The following is a 20,111-nucleotide window of genomic DNA, read 5'->3' as shown; positions in this document are numbered from 1 at the left end:
ATGCTTAGCTTCAAAAATTCGCAAAAAGATCGGGGAGGTGGATTTCGACGAACTGAACCAAAAAACAGAAAATATCACACTTTTCTAGTTCAAAATTTATCAGATTTTATTTAGCGATTCTGAAAAAATGGTAGAAATTTTCGAATAAACGAAGATATAAAAAAAATTCTGAAAGTCTAAATCAGTAAAAAAAAGTCTCTTTCGTAGTTCTTAACAATGCTTAGAAAGAAGTGAGAAATCCACAAAAAATTCTGGAAGATTTTAGTATTTTTTGTTGGGGACGTATTTAACACAACTTCGAAAAATTGAGCGGTTAAAAATTATGAAAAAAATCATTTTTACTCAAGAATGATATGTCTACCAGAAAAAATAATCCAAAGTGGATATGACAACTGGTTTTCGAGATAATCGATTTCAAAATCATATTTTTAAATTATTTCAAAATTTGCCTGAGTTTGTTTTGGCGATTCTGGAAAAACGGTAGAAAGAGAAAGAAATGAAGCTGTGAAAAAAGTCTGAGAACTCCGTAAAAGTTTCCTGTTTCCAATTGTGTTCTTATACCCACTCATGATAACGTTGCATCTCCATGAACAAATAAATACTTTACCAAAATAGTTCTTTCAAATATTTTCCGTTCTCTTTCCTGTTTAGAATTTTATTTTTATCCTGAACTATATTCGAGTTGCTTTAACGATGTAACTAAAGTAAGTATTTAAGGAACAAAACAGATGAACAGATAGAGTTACATATGTTCTATTTCGTGTACACAAATAAAAATAAAAATAATAAAAATAGGCACTAAATTTACCACATTGCACTAAAACATTGGATATTTAATACTCGTAACACCGATTTCCTCAGTAGTTAAAAGCAAACTTCTTTTGCTTTACTCCGGCGTCAGCACCAAAGAATTAAAAAAAAACCTGTCTGAAGATAACATCTTTTACAATTAAAATAAAAACAAATTTTATATCACTCCTTTGACAAATCGACTTTGTTTCGTTCCGTCCAACCAACAAACTCCCTCTTCGACGACGCTATAAGATTCAACAGTTTTTCACCAGCAGGTGTGTTCTTCTCATACTTAAGAACCTCAGCAGCATTTTCAAGACACTCTTGACACTCCTTAATCATCGCCATCACCGACTTCACCTTAGATTTAATACCCAAATCGAACTTCCTCTTAACCATGATGGTATTAGCCAAGTAAAGCTCGTGGTAGACAACCCCAGTATACAGAGGTAGCCTGCAAACACAACACAAAAATGAAATAAAAAATAGCTTGACGTTTCGATTTTTTTTACCTAGCATTTCCTGGGTCGATCTTCTTACACGTCTCCAACAACTCCTTACACATGGAGATCTTCTTCATCACTGTATCGTCACTAATCTGACTTGGAGTGTACCCCTGTTGGTAGCCATACAACTGTACCAGAGAATGTTTCACAGAAAACACATGGTAGTGATTCGGGTGCAAAAAAGTCAACATTTTCGTCAACAAGTTGTCGAGATCTTTCACTGTAGGTGTGGAAAGTTGAACATGGTCGACTTCTTCACCGATCTGGTTGATCAAATAAGAAACCTCGCTGTTGGTGAGCTTGATGTCGCACTTATTGCACAACCACTCCGTTTTGTCGTCCAATGGATCAACCGGGAGTTGATACCCATCACAAGAATCCGGCCCTGTACCCAGACATCTCAAAGCACTAAGAAAGCTTCCACGTTCTGCAGGATCTTGGCACCGCTTGCAGGCACACGAGAAGTACTTGGTTTCAAGGAGGTGCTCCCTTCTTGCTTGGGTTCCCCAAAGGGCATGTGTGTACATGGTCGTGATATGTTCCCCTTTTTTAATGGGCAAAGCGGCCCTTACAGTTATCCTGTAGCCGTTTTCCTCGTTCTCGAAGCAGTGAATGGTATTGCAAACGCAGTCGTGTTCGATTAAGTAGGCGGTGGGGTAAAGGGCGGAAATTTCCGCCCCTTGGTTGATCTCGAGGGCGTTGACGTCGATGATGCCGCAGATTTTGTGGATTGTTTCTTTGGAAGTGTCGTCGAGAATGACCTTTCCGGTTTTAGTTTGGACGATTTTGAGTGGGGTGAAAAAGGAGTCGTCTAAGTAATCGAATATTCTTTCTTGGACTTGTTTGTAGACTTCGGTGTCTGGGTTTCGCTGGTCCAAATGTGCTTCCATTTCCATTAGTTGGGTGTATTTTTTAGGGTGCTTTTTTTGGAGGAGAAGGCAGCGTAAGGCCAGAAGGGTGTCTTGTCTAAAACAAGGAAAATAAAAAAAATTGAACTATTTTGCTGACGTTGATCTTGTTTAAAAAGAATATTGATATTAGTAAATATCATCAAGCTGTGGCTTTCTTAAAGCGGAAATCAGAAGGTTACCGACCTAGAAAATCGTTTATTTTTTCCAAAGGAGAGATAAATCAATTTCTTAATAAAGTGCATGGTAAGGATTTCTTATTTATGAAGATAAATTGGAGCTCATATTGATAAAAAACAATCTCAAATTTATTAATACTTTCAGGTTGTTTTGATAGTTGGAGTTTTCAGTGCGCTACATAATTTAGCGAGTTTATATTTATGGATAAACACTGTCGAAGTCTTCCGTTTTGTATTCAAATTTTTTAAAAATTCTAAAAATATCGATATTCCAACGGCCGATTCTGGAAAAACGGTTGCAGTTATCAAAGAAACGAGGACGGAAATGACTTCTACAACTCGAAATCTACAAGAAACTGTATTCTGTTTCGTAAATGGTCAAAAATGGGTCGAAATTTGAAAAGGTTTTGGAAAAATTTCACCTTTGGAAAAGTTGTCTTAAAATTCACAAAATAATATGGGATGTATAGATTTCCACGTGTTGATTCCACGTATTCATTTTCGTCGAACAACATGTTCAAAATGTTCAGGATGAAAGTGAAAATTTTTAAAAATTCCAAAAATTTCGGTTTTTCAACGGCCGTTTCTCTAAAAACGATCTAACTTACGAGGACGGAAGTGACTTTTGCAGCTCAAAATCTAGAAAAAAACTGTATCTAGATAAGTTTCGAAAATGTTTAAAAATGATTCGAAATTTGAAAAAGTATATTGGAAAAATTTCATTTGAAGAAGTTGTCTAAAAATCCACAAAAAATTCTGGGGTACATGGCTCTCAACGTACTGATTCCAAACGGACAGTGTGTTTATTTTCATCGACTTACATTTTCGAAATGTTTGTGATTAAAATAAAAATTTTGAAAAATTCCAAAAATTTCGATTTTTCAGTTGCCGTTTCTGGAAAAGCAATGGCAGAAGTGAGTTCTACAACTCTAAATCTACAAGAAAGTGTATCTAAATAAGTATCGAAAATGTTCAAAAATGGGTCAAAATTTGAAGTGTGGAGAATTCGAAAAATTTCACTTTTGAAAAGTTGTCTAAAAATCCACAAAAATTCTATGGGATATAGAACTCGACGTATTGATTCCAAAAATATAGCGTTTTTGTGGTAATCGGACAACGTTGTCGGAATTTTCTGGTTTAAAGTATTTTTTTTTTTTTAATTCTAAAAATTTCGATATTTCAACGGGTGATTCTCTAAAAATGGTTGGAGTTATCAAAGAAACGAGGCCGGAAGTGAGTTCTTCAGCTCTATACATATCTACAAGAAAATGTATTTAGTTAAGTTCCGAAAATTGTCAAAAATGGGTCGAAATATGAAGAAGTGTATTGGAAAATTTTACCTTTAAAAAATTTCTCTAAAAATCTACAAAAAATTCTGTAGTACATGCATCTCGACGTACTGATTCCAAAACGACAAAGTGATTGTCGTTGAGTCATTGAGCAATATTTTCGAAATGTTCGGCATTCAATTGAAAATTTTTGAAAATTCAAAAGTTTCCAACTTTCAGAAGAGATTTTAAGAAGAGGGGAGAGTTGGAAAAATTTCACCTTTGAAAAAGTTGTCTAAAAATCCACAAAAAATTCTGGGATATATAGATTTCGACATGCTGAATCCAAAAATATGATGTGTTTATATTATCGATATCGAAATTTTCCGTTTAAATTAAATTTTTTTCAAAATTCCGAAAATTTCGATTATTAAATGGCTGAAATTTGAAGTATTGGAGAAATTTTTTCTTTAAAAAAGAAGAAAAATTCACCACAAATTCTGGGATGTACAGATTTTGACGTGCTGAATACAAAAAGAAAGCTTATTCATATTCATCGAGCAATATTTTCAAAATGTTCGTATTAAACTGAAAATTAAAAAAAAATCCAAAATTTCGGCTTTTTAACCACCGTTTCTAGAAAAAAACAGTTGAAGTTATCAAACAAGCAACGCCACAAGTGACTTCTACATCTCGAAATGTACAAGAAAGTGTATCTAGTTAAGGTTCGAAAATCTTCAGAAATGGGTGGAATTTTGAAGAAAGGGGGAAAAAATTTCACGTTTGGAAAAGTTGTCAAAAAATCCACAATAAAATTTGGGATGTGTAGATTTCGTGTGCTGATTCCAAAAAGACAGCGTGTTTATGTTCATCAAGCTATTTTTGATTAATATGAAAATTTTCGAAATGTTCTTGATTAATTGGAATATTTTCGAAAATTCAACGGCCGGTTCTGGAAAAAGAGTTGGAATTGTCAAAGAAAAAAGACTAGTAAAAACTTCTACAGCTCGCAATCTACAAGAACATGTGTCTAGTTACATTCCGAAAATGTTCAAAAATGGGTCGAAATTTAAAGAGCGTGGGAGTATTGGAAAAATTTCACCGTTGAAAAAGTTGTTTAAAAGTCCACAAAAAATTCTAGGATGGATAGATCTCGACGTGCTAATTCCAAAAAAACATTTTCGAAATATTCGTGTTTAAAATGATTTTTTTTGAATTCCAAAAATTCTGGAACAACGGTCGAAGTTTTCAACGAAACGAAACTGGATATGACCTCTACAGCTCGAAATCTACAAGAAAGAGTAGCTAGCAATTTTCGAAAATGTTCAAAAATGTGTCGAAATTTGAGAAAAAGGGATATTTGGAAAAATTTCACCTTTGAAAATGTTATCTAGAAATCCACAAAAAATTCCGGGTTATATAGATCTCGACGTACTGATTCCGAAATTATAGCTTGTTTATGTTTATCGAGCTACATTCTCGAAATGTTTGTGATTAAAGTAAAAATTTCTGTAAATTCCAAAAATGTCGATTTTTTTAAGGCCGTTTATGGAAAAACCGTTGAAGTTATCACAAAAACAAGGCCGGAAGTGACTTCTGCAGCTCGAAAACTATAATTACCTGTAGAAGTGTATACATTTAAGTTGCGCAAAATGTTCAAAAATGTGTCGTAATTTGAAGCAGTGTTGAAAAAATTTCACCTCTCTAAAAAAAAGTTGTCTAAAAATCCATAAAAATTTCTGGGGTATGCAGATTCGAGGTGCTGATTCCAAAATTATTGCGTGTTTCTATTCATCGTCCAACATTTTTGAAATGTTGATGATTAAAGCGAAAATTCTTGAAAATTCCAAAAATTTCGATTTTGCAACGGCCGTTTTTGGAAAAACAGTTGAAGTTGTCAAAAAAAGAAGGCCGGAAGTGACTCTCCATTGGAGAAATTGCACCTTTCAATAAATTGTCCAAAAATCCACAAAAATTCTGGGGTACATACATCTGGAAGTTCTGATTCCAAAAATATAACGTGTTTATGTTCATCGAAAAACGTTGAAATTTTCTGTTTTATTTAAAGTCAAATTTTTAACATATTCCAAAAATTTCGATATTTCTGATTCTCTAAAAATGCTTGGAGTTATCAAAGAAACGAGGCCGGAAGTGACTTCTTCAGCTCTATATCTACAAGAAAATGTATTTTGTTAATTGCCGAAAATTGTCAAAAATGGGTCGAAGTTTGAAGAAGTGTATTGGAAAATTTTACCTTTCAAAAATTTCTCTAAAAATCTGCAAAAAATTCTGTAGTACATGGATCTCAACGTGCTGATTCCAAAACGACAACGTGTTTATATTCATTGAGCAATATTTTCGAAATGTTCGGCATTCAATTGAAAATTTTTGAAAATTCAAAAGTTTCGGTCTTTCAACGGCCGTTTCTGAAAAAACGGTAGAACTATAAAAAAAACAGAACGCAAGTGACTTCCACATTTCTAAATCTACAAGAAAGTGTGTTTTGTAAAGTTTCGAAAATATTCAAAAATCGGTCGTAATTTTAAGAAGGGGGGAGAGTTGGAAAAATTTCACCCTTGAAAAGTTGTCTACAAATCCACAAAAAATTCTGGGATATGTAGATTTCGAAAGGCTGATTCCAAAAATATGGTGTGTTTATATTATCGATAAACATTGTCGAAATTTTCAGTATAAATACAATTTTTTTCAAAATTCCAAAAATTTCGATTATGAAATGGCTGATTTTAAATAAACAGTTGGAGTTATCAAAGAAACAAGGTCGGAAGTGAGTTCTACAGTTCGAAATCTACGAGAATATGCATTTAATCAAGTTTCGAAAATGGTCAAAAATGGGTCGAAATTTGAAGTATTGGAAAATTTCTTCTTTAAAAAAGTTGTCAAAAAATTTACCACAAATTCTGAGATGTACAGATTTTGACGTGCTCAATACAAAAAGATAGCGTGTTCATATTCATCGAGCAATATTTTCGAAATGTTCGGTATTAAACTGAAAGTTTAAAAAAATCCAAAATTTCGCTTTTTTAACCACCGTTTCTAAAAAAACAGTTGAAGTTATCAAACAAGCAACGCCACAAGTGACTTCTACATCTTGAAATGTACAAGAAAGTGTTGTCTAGTTAAGATTCGAAAATCTTCAGAAATGGGTGGAATTTTGTAGAAAGGGGTGAAAAATTTCACCTTTGGAAAAGTTGTCAAAAAATCCGCAATAAAATTTGGGATGTATAGATTTCGTGTGCTGATTCCAAAAAGATAGCGTGTTTATGTTCATCGAGCTATTTTTGATTAATATGAAAATTTTCGAAATGTTCTTGATTAATTGGAATATTTTCGAAAATTCAAAAAATTTGGTTTTTCAACGGCCGGTTCTGGAAAAAGAGTTGGAATTGTCAAAGAAAAAAGACTAGTAAAAACTTCTACAGCTCGAAATCTACAAGAACATGTGTCTAGTTACATTCCGAAAATGTCCAAAAATGGGTCGAAATTTAAAGAGCGTGGGAGTATTGGAAAAATTTCACCTTTGAAAAAGTTGTCTAAAAGTCCACAAAAAATTCTAGGATGGATAGATCTCGACGTGCTAATTCCAAAAAAACAGCGTGTTTATGTTCATCGAACTACATTTTCGAAATATTCGTGTTTAAAGTATTTTTTTTTAAATACAAAAATTCGATATATATGAACGGCCAATTCTGGAAAAACGGTCGAAGTTTTCAACGAAACGAAACTGGAAATGACCTCTACAGCTCGAAATCTACAAGAAAGAGTAGCTAGCAAGTTTCAAAAATGTTCAAAAATGTGTCGAAATTTGAAAAAAAGAGATATTTGGAAAAATTTCACCTTTGAAAAAGTTATCTAAAAATCCACAAAAATTCCGGCTTATATAGATCTCGACGTGTTGATTCCGAAATTACAGCGTGCTTGTGTTTATCGAGCTACAGTCTCGAAATGTTTGTGATTAAAGTAAAAATTTCTGTAAATTCCAAAAATTTCAAATTTTTTACGGCCGTTTCTGAAAAAAACGTGGAAGTTATCAAAAAACCAAGGCCGGAAGTGACTTCTACAGCTCGAAAACTACAATTACCTGTATAAATGTATACATTTAAGTTGCGTAAAATGTTCAAAAATGTGTCGAAATTTGAAGCAGTGTTGAAAAAATTTCACCTATCTAAAAAAAGTTGTTTAAAAATCCACAAAAAATTCTGGGGTATGCAGGTTCGAGTTGCTGATTCCAAAATTTTTGAAATGTTGGTGATTAAAGCGAAAATTCTTGAAAATTCCAAAAATTTCGATTTTGCAACGGCCGTTTTTGGAAAAACAGTTGAAGTTGTCAAAAAAGGAAGGCCGGAAGTGACTCCATTGGAGAAATTGCACCTTTGAAAAATTTGTCCAAAAATCCACAAAAATTCTAGGGTACATACATCTGGAAGTTCTGATTTCAAAAATATAACGTGTTTAGCTTCATCGAAAAACGTTGTTGAATTTTTCTCTTTTATTTAAAGTCAAATTTTTAAGTTTCGAAAATGGTGTTAAAAAATTTTCACCTTAGGAAAAGTTTTCTAAAAATCCACAAAAATTCGCCATGAGCCCAAGGGTGGAGATTAATCGCAAAATCTTTCTTTCTCTAACCGAAATTACCGTGTGAAACATGTTTTGTTGTTGACTTAGGGGGGGGTTACCAAGTCTCTTTTTTCTCAAAATGATCTAATTTCAACAATATGGTAATGTGTAAAACATGTTTCAGATAGTAATTTCATGTTGAGAAATAAAGATTTTGCAAATATATAAACTCCGCCCTCTGGCTCACGACGAATAAAAAAAATCCTTACAATTGAGACGGGGCGGGCGGGCGGGGCTTAAATTTCGTCACTTGTTTAACATACGTAGAGTTCTTTTCATGACAAGGTATTTAAAACATGTTTAAGATGGTAAATTTTTGTCGGGAAACATCGATTTTACAAGTAAGCTCCACCCCTCGGTCGGACAACGAATGAGCAATTCATCACAACTGAGGTTGGAGCGGGTGGGTGGGGCTTATTTTTAATCACTTTTTTCTTTACATATAAAGTTCTCTTTCAACAACATGCTATTTAAAAATATATATAGAAGGTTTCAACTTGTTAAAAAAACAGTTGGGACCCCTGACAAGGTTTCACATTCTTAGAAAAAGAAATTTGGCGCCTTCGAGAAGGTTTTTTATTAAAAAAAATAGTTGGGACCCTCAAGAAGATTTCATATTTTTAAAAAAAGGCACTTGGGGCCCCCGAGAAGGTTTTACATTTTTAAAAATGGGAATCTGGACTCCCGAGAAGTTTTCACATTAAAAAAAATACATTTGGGGCTCCCAAGAACGTTTTACATTTTTAAAAAACATAGGTGTTGGGTTCCCGAGGTTTTACATTCTAAAAAAAAAAATTTAGCGCCCCAGAATAGGTTGTACATTTTTCAAAACGACATTTGGGACCCCCGAGAAGGTTTTACATTTTTAAAAAAGGCATTTGGGACCCCCGAGAAGGTTCCACATTCTTAAAAAAAATACATTTGGGGCCCCCGAGAAGGTTTTAGATTTTTAAAAAGACAATCGGGACTCCCGAAAAGGTTTCACATTAAAAAACAGATATTTGGCGACCCCGTGGTGTTTCATTCTTAAAAAAGACACTTGGACCTTCGAGAAAGTTTTACAACAAAAAAGACATTTGGGGTTCCCGAGAAGGTTTGACATTTAAAAAAAAAACAATTGGGAACCCAAGAAGATGTCATATTCTAAACGAAAAATTTGGTGCCCCTAGAAGGTTTTACATTAAAAAAAAATAGATTTGGGGCCGCCAAGAAGTTCTGATTCCAAAAATATTGCGTGATTATGTTCATCGAACATATTGTCGAAATTTTCTGTAAAATCAAATGTTTTAAAAATTCCAAAAAATCGATAATTCAATGGCCAATTCTCTAAAAACGGTTGGAGTTATTAAAGAAATGATGCCGGAAGCTACAGCTCGAAATCTCCAAGAAAATGATTTTAGTTAAATTTCGAAAATGGTCAAAAATGTGTCGAAACTTGAAGAAGGTAGTAAGTATTGGCAAAATTTCACCTTTAAAAAAGTTGTCAAAAAATGAACAAAAAAGTCTGGGATGTATAGATCTCGACGTGCTGATTACAAAAAAAATATGCCTTTATGTTCATCGAGCAATATTTTCGAAATGTTTGGGATTAAAATGAAAATTTCTGAATTCTACTGTATAAGACCTTGGTGAAACCCAAACTGGAAAATGCCGATCTTGTGTCATCACCAAGATAATCAAGTGCATATTGGTGGACTTGAAAAAATACAGCGCAAATTTGCCAAGTACCCAGTGTTCTTCAAATCTAAGAAATATCCAGAAAGAGGCTTTCCACATAATATTTTTTTGCAACAAGTCCAACTCTCAACCCTGGAAAGTGGGGGGAAGTATTTCTCTGTAACAGATGTTTAAAAACCAGATCGACAGTACAAACTTGCTATCATAACTCAAAATAAAAATTCCAGCATTTAATTATCGCAAATTTAAAACAATCGACGTCTCAACAGCCAAGACAAACCAATACTAATTTGACTACTTATAAACTTTTTTAATTCGTAAGTCAAAAACCGTACATACCTGTAGAAATCGTGCAACCCATTAATCGCCCTCACCTCCCTCAAACTCAAAATCAAGCACTCGTAGCCGTGCTTCTCCCCATCTTGTAACCCTGGACACCCCAGATGACACACCGGAAAATCGCATCCCGGACACCTGGGGGACTCCTCGCAGATGATCAACCTACAACAACCACCCTAATCAGACCACCACCTCTTGTCAAAAACCCACCCCCTACCTGCAACACCCCACACACGGCACCGGTCCCTCCTCCACCATATGCGGCCTAGGCCCATACACCAACGGCAACTCCGAGATGATGACATCACCCGCATTCAAGTCCCTGGAAGCCACCAAACACCGTCCCACTTCCTTCGTGGCCACAACCTCATACGCCCGACACAGACTCTTGTGGGTCTTCCAGTGCTTCTTCTGGTGGTCTTTGCAGCAATAAGACACCAATTTGCACGCCGAACATTTCAAATCAGCCGGCTTTTGACACTCGGCACAGCTATTTTCAGCCATTGTGTGGAGTCGACAGACAGCACTCGGGCACTGATCCGACGTTGGATCGAAATGGGTAAAAATAGGACCGAATGAGTGGAAAGTATTTTTGGAAACAACGTGGTTTAGTTGGAGCGGTGCCAAAGAAAGGGGTCAAAATAAAAACGGAGATCGTTGCAACAAGTCTATTAATAGTCAAAGTTTAGTGGTGGTTTTTCAACCAATCAGTGAAAGTTGAAGCGTCTTGGGTTACGACTTGAGCTAGCTGGGGGTCGAATAAAGCCTCAGTGACGCTCTTCATCTCCTTAACCAAGTCCGCCAGTTCTTCTACATCTTCGTTCTTGACCAGATCTTCGCTTTTACCCATAATGGAAAATCTAGCTTCGAACAACCCGTGCAACAACTCCACCAACAATAAACCTCCACATGGGTACAGTTTTCGGGCTATTTCTACCAAACTCAGACAAATATCCCCCTTGGTCTTCGCCAAATCCTCACCATCGTACAACTTAATCAAAACTTGCTTGACCTGACACACATAGAAGTGATTAGGGTGCAAAAACATTAACAATTTTGCCAAAAACTCCTCCAACTCATCAGCCGTGGGTTTCCGATCTAGAACTTTAGCGACTTCGCCCCCTAGGTGTCGGACGAACTGTACCATCTGGTCATTCGGGAGCTCGATTTTGCACTTGTCGCAAACCCACATGGTACTGGCGCTCGTGGGTTCTAGTGGAAGTTGCGTACCACCACAAGGCTCCGTTCTGGTACCCAAGCACTTCAAAGCCGAGAAAAAAGTACCAAGTTCAGTGGGGTCGGTGCAACGCGGGCACGAGCACAAAGCGTTCTTGGTAGTTTTTAAATGGAAGAGTCGCTCGTGGGTTCCTTCAAACAGGTTAATGTATGAAGAGGTTATGGGTGTGTTTTTGGAGATGGGTGAGTTTGCTCGGATCGTGATTTTGTAGGTGGGGGCTTCGGTTGTGGTTTGGAAGGAGTTGGGGGTGCAGCTGTGGGGGATTAAGGGTACTGTGGGGTAATAAAGTTGCATTGGAGAATTGTTGGGAGCTTCAAATGTGGCAGTTTTTACATAATCAAAAATTTTCTCAAGAAGCTCTTTTGATTTTTCTTCTAAGATCATGGTGCCGGTTTCGGCTTCAACTTTGGCTAGAGGTACCAGGAAGTTGTCTTGTAAGAATTCGACGTGGTTGTTTTGGGTGCTAAAATAAAAAATTGGATGAGTTGTTTTAGTTTCAAGATGGCTAAAAGCTCACTTCAAGTCGTGTATGTTTGGATCTTCGCTCTTCTTGTTGCTTAACAGTTGAATCAAGCTAGTCCACTCCGGTTTGTTGTTTGTTTGAAGAAACAAAATCCTCAGTGGGAATAAAATTTCAAACCTGAGAAAATTGCAGACGATTAAAAATTCTGGAGAAGGTACAATTTACCTAAAATTTTGGGTTTGGGCAAGTTTTAGGACTTGACATTCCAGACCGTGGGTTTTCGGGTTTTTCAAGTCTTCGCATTGGGGGTCGCACACTGGCCAAGCGCAGTCAGAACAGTGAAGAACTTTTTCGGTTGACACGAGTCTGGAAAAATACGAAGACATCTTATAGGGCTAAAAAAAATGTATGTTTTATTTTTTAAATTTTGACTAATGTATTTTTCGTATCCTATGAATTGCGATAAGTCAAAAAAACATGATTTTACTTTTAATTCTTGAATTGAATGAAATAAATGGATATCATTGTCAAAATACTCGAAAATTTTAAGTTTTTTTAAAAATTTTTACATGCGTTAATTTTGAACAATTAAAAATCAAAAAATTGACACATTGTAATATTACAAAATTGAAAAATTGGATAATTGTAAAGTTCAAAATTTACTTATTAAGCAATAAAAATCAAAAATTGCAAAATTATTAAACTCAAAGATGGAACAATTGAAAAATGAATAGTCGAAAATTTGAAAAATCGAAGGATTCCAAAACCGAAAAATTGAAAACTCAGGAATTGAAAAACTGATTCATTAAAGCGAGGCAATTGAAAAATCGAAAAATTGTAAAAACATAAAACTGAAAAGTCAAAAAATTACAAAATTACAAAACACAAAAATCGATAATTTTAAAACTGAACAGCTGAAGATCAGATAATTATAAAAAAGGAAAATCACATTATTTAAAAATCGAAAAATTGTGAAATTGTGAGACTTGAGAAATCAGAATCTTGAAAAATTGAAAATCGAAATTTTGAAAAATTAAAAATCAAAAAATTAGAAAATCGAAACAATGAGATTCGGATAATTGTAAAACAAAAAATTTACAAAATTTAAAAATATAAAAATTATGAAATTATGAAAACGAATGAATTATGAAAAATTGGAATTCAAAATTTTTAAACATTAAAAATCAAAAAATTAGAAAATCGAAACAATGAGATTCGGATAACTGAAAAATAAAAAACTGAAACAAAGAAAAAATTTTAAAACAAAGTATGGTAAAACTGGAAACTGAAAAATTGATTCATTAAAAACCGCATAATTGAGACATCTAAAAATTGAAAAATGTAAAATTGAAAAATCAAAAACGTGTAAAATTGAAAAACCGAAAAATGAGGTACCTTTATAAACGATAAATTGTAAATAATTAAACCGGAAAGTCAAAAACTTGAACAATTAAAACTGAAATTTTGAACAATTAAAAATCGAAAAACTGTAAAATTACAAAATCGAAAAATCGTTAATTTTAAATTAGAAAAGTTGGAAAATCAGATAATTGTAAAATGGAAAAATTGCAAAATTTAAAAATCTAAAAACTGTGAAATTACGAAATTGAAAAATCGAAAACCTGAGAAATTGGAATTCGAAATTGTGAAAAATTAAAAATAAAGCATTTGGAAAATCGAAACAACATAATTCCAATATTTTAAAATTGAAAAATTGAACAATTTAAAAAAACAAAAAATTTTTAAAACGAAGGATTAGAAAATTGGAAATTGAGGAATTGATCAATTAAAAACCGATTAATTGAAACATCTAAAAATTTAAAAAATGTAAAATTGAAAAATCAAAAAAGTATAAAATAGAAAAATCAAAAAAGTGTAAAATTGAAAAACCGAAACATCGGATAAATTGTAAAATAATTAAACCGGAAAGTCAAAAACTTGAAAAATTAAAACTGAACTTTTGAACAATTTAAAATCGAAAAATTGTAAAATTACAAAATCGGAAAATTGGATAATTGTAAACTTCAAAATTTATAAAGCTTAAGCTGTAAAAATCAAAAATTACAAAATTATCAAACTGAAAAATCGAACAATTGAGGAACGAAAAGTAGAAAATTTGGAAGATCGAGGAATTGAAAAATCGGAAATTGAAAAACTGATTTATTAAAAACAAGAACAATCGAGAAATCGAAAAATTGTAAAAATATAAAATTGATAAATCAAACAATTGATAAATTACAAACCGAAAGATGGTTAATTTTAAAATCGAAAATTTGAAAAATCAGACAAATAATTGTAAAAACAAATAATTAAAAATCAGATAATTGTAAAATAGAAAATTTACAAAATTAAAAAATCTAAAAATTGTGAAAATATGAAATTGAAAAATCGAAAACCTGAAATATTGAAAAGTTAAAAATCGAAAAATTAGAAAATCGAAACAATGAGATTCGGATAATTGAAAAATAAAAAACTGAAAAAACGAAACAATTTTAAAACAAAGTATTGTAAAATTGGAAATTGAGAAATTAATTAATTAAAAATTGAATAATAAGAAAGGTATAAAATTGAAAAATCAAAACAGTGTAAAATCGAAAAACCGAACAATCGGATACCTTTACAAACGATACATTGTAAAATAATTAAACCGGAAAGTCAAAAAATTAAAACTGAAATTTTGAACAATTAAAAATTGAAAAATTGTATATACATAAAACCGAAAAATCGTTCATTTTAAAATTGAAAAGTTGGAAAATCAGATAATTGTAAAATAGAGAAATTGCAAAATTCAAAAATTTAAAATAGTGAAATTATGAAATTGAACAATCAAAAACCTGAGAAATTGGAATTCGAAATTGTGAAAAATTAAAAATAAAGCAATTGGAAAATCGAAGCAACAAAATTCGGATATTTGATTATTAAAAAATTGAACAATTGAAAAAAACGAAAAATTCTTAAAACGAAGCATTAGAAAATTGGAAATTGAGAAATTGATTAATTAAAAACTGAATAATTGAGACATCTAAAAATTGAAAAAATGTAAAATTGAAAAATCAAAAAAGTATAAAATTGAAAAAACAAAAAAGTGTAAAATTTAAAAACCGAAAAATCGGATACCTTTAAAAACGATAAATTGTAAAATAATTAGACCGGCAAGTCAAAAACTTAAAAAATTAAAATTGAAATTTTGAGCAATTAAAAATCGAAAAAATGTAAAATTACAAAACCGAAAACTCGGTAATTTTAAAATTGAAAAGTTGGAAAATCAGATTATAGTAAAATATAAAAATTACAAAATTTTTAAATTTAAAAGTTGTGAAATTATAAAATTGAAAAATCAAAAACCTGAAAAATTGGAATTCGAAATTTTGAAAAATTAAAAATCAAAAAATTATAAAATAGAAACAATGAGATTCGGATAACTGAAGAAATGTAAAATTGAAAAATCAAAAAAGTGTAAAATTGTAAAACCGAAAAATCGCATAGCTTTAAAAACGAAAACTTGTACAATATTTAAACCGAAAAGTGAAAAACTTGAAAACTTATAACCGACATTTTGAACTATTAAAAATCGAAAAATTGTAAAATTACAAAATTGGAAAATTGGGTAATTGTAAATTTCAAAATTTATTAAGCTTAAGCTGTAAAAATCAAAAATTACAAAATTATCAAACTGAAAAATCGAACAACTGAGGAACGAAAAATAGAAAATTTGGAAGATCGAAGAATTGAAAAATCGGAAATTGAAAAACTGATTTATTAAAAACAAGGACAATCGAGAATTTGAAAAATTGTAAAAATATAAAATTGATAAATCAAAAAATTAAACCGAAAAATCGTTAATTTTGAAATCGAAAAGTTGAAAAACCAGATAAATAATTGTAAAAACAAATAATTAAAAAATCAGATAATTGTAAAATAGATTAAAAATCTAAAAATTGTGAAAATATAAAATTGAAAAATCGAAAACCTGAAATTTTGAAAAATTAAAAATCAAAAAATTAGAAAATCGAAACAATGAGATTCGGATATTTGAAAAATAAATAATTGAAACAACGAAAAAATAAAAAAAAAAGTATTGTTAAATTGGAAATTGAGAAATTGATTAATTAAAAACCGAAAAATTGAAAAAATGTAAAATCAAAAAAGTGTAAAATCGAAAAACTGAAAAATCGGATATCTTTACAAACGAAAAATTGTAAAATAATTAAACCGGAACTCAAAAACTTGAAAAATTAAAACTGAAATTGTGAACAATTAAAAATCGAAAAATTGTAAAATCATAAAACCGAAAAATCGTTCATTTTAAAATTGAAAAGTTGGAAAATCAGATAATTGTAAAATAGAGAAATTGCAAAATTCAAAAATCTAAAAATAGTGAAATTATGAAATTGAACAATCAAAAACCTGAGAAATTGAAATTTGAAATTGTGAAAAATTAAAAATAAAGCATTTGGAAAATCGAAACAACAAAATTCGGATAATTGAAAATTCAAAAATTGAACAACTGAAAAAAACGAAAAATTTTTAAAACGAAGGATTAGAAAATTGGAAATTGGGAAATTGATTAATTAAAACCCGAATAATTGAGACATCTAAAAATTGAAAAAATGTAAAATTGAAATATCAAAAAAGTATAAAATAGAAAAATCAAAAAAGTGTAAAATTGAAAAACCGAAAAATCGAATATTTTTAAGAACGATAAACTGTAAAATAATTAAAGCGAAAAGTCAAAAACTTGAAAAATTAAAACTGAACGTTTGAATAATTAAAAATCGAAAAATTGTAAAGTTACAAAATCGGGAAATCGTTAATTTTAAATTTAAAAATCTAAAAACTGTGAAATTATGAAATTAAAAAATCAAAAACCTGAAAAACAGAAATTCGAAATTTTGAAAAATTGAAGGTAAAGTATTTGGAAAATCGAAACAACAAAATTCGGATAACTGAAAATTCAAAAATTGAATACTGGAAAAACGAATAATCTTTAAAACGATGGATTAGAAAATTAGAAATTGAGAAAAATCAAAAAAGTGTAAAATCGAAAAACCAAAAAATGTGATATCTTCAAACACAAAAAATTGTAAAATAATTAAACCGAAAAGTCAAATATGTACTTAAAAAATTAGAACCGAAATTTTGAACAATTAAAAATCAAAAAATTGAAACATGGTAAAATTACAAAATTGAATAATCGTAAACTTCAAAATTTATTAAGCTATAAAAATCAAACATTGCAAATTATTAAACTCAAAAATCGAAAAATTAAAAACTAAATAGTCCAAAATTTCAAAAATCGAATGATTCCAAAACCAAGGAATTGAAAAATCAGAAATCGAAAAACTGATTTGTTAAAAACGAGACAATTGAGAAATCGAAAAGGTAAAAATATAAAACCGAAAAATCAAAAAATTGCAAAATTACAAAACCGAAAAATCGTTAATTTTAAAACTGAAAAGTTGAAAAATCAGATCATTGTAAAATAGAAAAATTGTGAAATTATGAAATTGAAAAATCAAATATTTGGAAAACTGAAACAACGAAATTCGAATAATTCAAAATTCAAAAATTGAATAACTGGAAGAACCAATAATCTTTAAAACGATGGATTATAAAATTAAAAATTTAGAAAAATCAAAAAAGTTTACACTTTTTTGATTTTTCTCAATTTCTAATTCGATTTTACAATCGAAAAACCCAAAAATCTGATACCTTTAAACATGAAAAATTGTAAAATAATTAAACAGAAAAGACAAATATGTACTTAAAAAATTAGAACTGAAATTTTAAACAATTATTAAAAATCAAAAAATTGAAACATTGTAAAATTACAAAATAGAAAAACTGGATAATTGTAAACTTCGAAATTTATTAAGCTATTAAAATCAAACATTGCAAAATTATTAAACTCAAAAACCGAACAATTAAAAAGTGAATAGTCGAAAATTTCAAAAATCGAATGATTTCAAAACCGAAAAATTCAAAAATCAAGGAATTGAAAAATTAGAAATTGAAAAACTGATTCGTTAGAAACGAGACAATTTCGAAATCGAAAAAGTGAAAAAATATAAAACCGAAAAACCGTAAATTTTAAAACTGAAAATTTGAAAAATGAGATAATTGTAAAATAGAAAAATTACAAAATTTAAAAATTGTGAAATTATGAAATTGAAAACCAGATATTTGGAAAATCGATACAACGAAATTCGAATAATTGAAGATTCAAAAATTGAATAATTGAAAAAAAACAAAAATTTTTATAACGAAGGATTATAAAATTGAAAATTGAGAAATTGATTAATTAAAAACCAAATAATTGAGACATCCAAAAATTGTAAAAATATAAAATTGAAAGATCAAAAAAGTGTATGATCAGTAGTCCATGGTGCAAGTTACATTTTTTCCAAAATTAATTTTAAATATAAATTCTCCTAAAATGTGTTTAGAGTAAAACTTTGTTAACATGTAAATCTCGAAATTTTGAGCCACATATACAGGCTGAGTCTGAAAGTTTTTAATATACGGGGTGTTTATAAAAAATTCTAAAGTTTTATAATTTTCAAATATCGATCTTTCTTTTTTTTTCTGATAGAACACCCTCACTTTTAATTCCCATTCTTGTTATACGACGATGTGCCTATTAAAAAAGTAAAAAATCGCAATAGCTGTCAACTTTATATTTAATTATGCTGATTTTTTACTTTTTTAAGAGACACATGGAGAAAATATTTAAAAAATTTCAAAAAAATTGGAACTACGGGGCAACATCGCATCGGTATTTCAAAAATAAACTGTTGTATGAAGAGAGCAATCAAAAAATGCAAACATATACAGGGTGTTGTCTTTAAAAAACTAAGTTGTGCATTACGCCAACACAACACTAAGTATAGTAAAAATTATTTTTAGAGTAAAGTTCTGAATGAACCGTACAACTTGGTGACTCACCCTGTATATCCATTTGAAAGATTCAATTTGAAATTCATTCCTAAAAATGTTTGAAAATTTTTATCATTAGTTTCGAAATCCGGTTTAGAGTGTTTTTCTTAAAAACTTTAACAACTCACAGTAATATTTTGGAAAACTATGTCTAGATTATTTGTAAAAATAACTAAAAATTCTGGTAGAGGGAAAAAGAGAATAGATGAACACAGAATATATTCCTACATATACAGGGTGATGCAAAAATGACGTATATAAATATAAATTCCCTGGAACAAACTTTTGAGAATACTAAACGTCAAAGTTAATAACTTTACAGAATATAGCGCCAAACACAATTGCATGAGTAATTAGCTGACAGGGAAGTGGTTTAAAGTTACTTTTATAATCAGTACTTATAATTTATTTCTATTACAACTGAATGTTTTTATTTTAAGCAAATATTTTTTTATTATCGTATATTTAAAGCGTGTACAACGACACTATTAGTTTTAAAAAATTTAACAGTGGAAAAATATTAAAGGATAATTTAAAATAACGTCACAAACCACATTATAATACCGGCAGCATCCCACACAGTGCACTTGACCATCCTCTGGAGGCAATTTCGGTCCAAGGACCAGTGGACACTCACTAAAAATTGTCTCCCCGGGTAACAAATCCCTCGCAGCTTTCACACAAACGCCTTCCTCTGTGAAATCCACCTACAACCCACCAATAAAACCCATTTACAAGCCACAAACTTGCCTCATAATTCTTGCACTTCGTCCAGTGTTCCTGCTCCTTACACTTGTAACAATATCGCATTCCACACTCCTCGCATCCACGCACGGTTGGTTGCCTACACTCCCCACATTCATCGCAGACTTTTTCAGGAATTTCATCCATCTGACCCACTCCCTGGAAATTGATGCTTTTACTTCCACTCACTTTCAAACTATTTCAGGCTTGTTTACGTAAACAACGCAGACGTAAAAATATGAATATTAGCTCTGAAAACGAGGCGAAAGTGGAAGAATGTTTGTTATGTTATCAATGCCTGAGTAGACAGCACAGATTTATAAAAAAATAAACAAATCATGCAAAATTAGTGTTAATATGTGGAGTACTTAGAAACTCGGTCGTATCGACACAACACTCCTGAAATAACTCGTTACGAAAGCTCGTC

General features: G+C 31.0%; 2 protein-coding genes across 2 annotated transcripts; both read right to left on the bottom strand.

Moving 5' to 3' along the window:
- Window positions 1-756: 756 nt before the first annotated feature.
- LOC135122959 (SET domain-containing protein SmydA-8-like) lies at window positions 757-10,842 on the bottom strand. Its single transcript, XM_064047458.1, has 4 exons — window positions 10,522-10,842; window positions 10,305-10,466; window positions 1,305-2,264; window positions 757-1,246 (listed from the first exon to the last, which is right to left on the bottom strand). The coding sequence occupies exons 1-4, from the start codon at window positions 10,806-10,808 to the stop codon at window positions 973-975; spliced, it is 1,683 nt and encodes a 560-aa protein (XP_063903528.1). The 5' UTR covers window positions 10,809-10,842; the 3' UTR covers window positions 757-972.
- Window positions 10,843-10,958: 116 nt separating this feature from the next.
- LOC135123291 (SET domain-containing protein SmydA-8-like) lies at window positions 10,959-20,094 on the bottom strand. The gene is made up of 6 exons (XM_064047812.1): window positions 20,053-20,094; window positions 19,691-19,843; window positions 19,505-19,647; window positions 12,230-12,370; window positions 12,059-12,181; window positions 10,959-12,004 (listed from the first exon to the last, which is right to left on the bottom strand). Exons 2-6 carry the CDS (start codon window positions 19,829-19,831, stop codon window positions 10,990-10,992), a joined length of 1,563 nt encoding a protein of 520 aa, XP_063903882.1. The 5' UTR covers window positions 19,832-19,843; window positions 20,053-20,094; the 3' UTR covers window positions 10,959-10,989.
- Between the last annotated feature and the right edge of the window lie 17 nt (window positions 20,095-20,111).

The sequence above is a fragment of the Zophobas morio genome, unplaced genomic scaffold (genome assembly GCF_036711695.1).
Source record: "Zophobas morio isolate AGI-343-1 ecotype UQ-CSIRO unplaced genomic scaffold, CSIRO_AGI_Zmor_V1 ptg000006l, whole genome shotgun sequence".
NCBI classification, from domain to species: domain Eukaryota; kingdom Metazoa; phylum Arthropoda; class Insecta; order Coleoptera; family Tenebrionidae; genus Zophobas; species Zophobas morio.
Note: the sequence above shows the minus strand (reverse complement) of the source record. Positions and strands in the feature narration are given on the sequence as shown.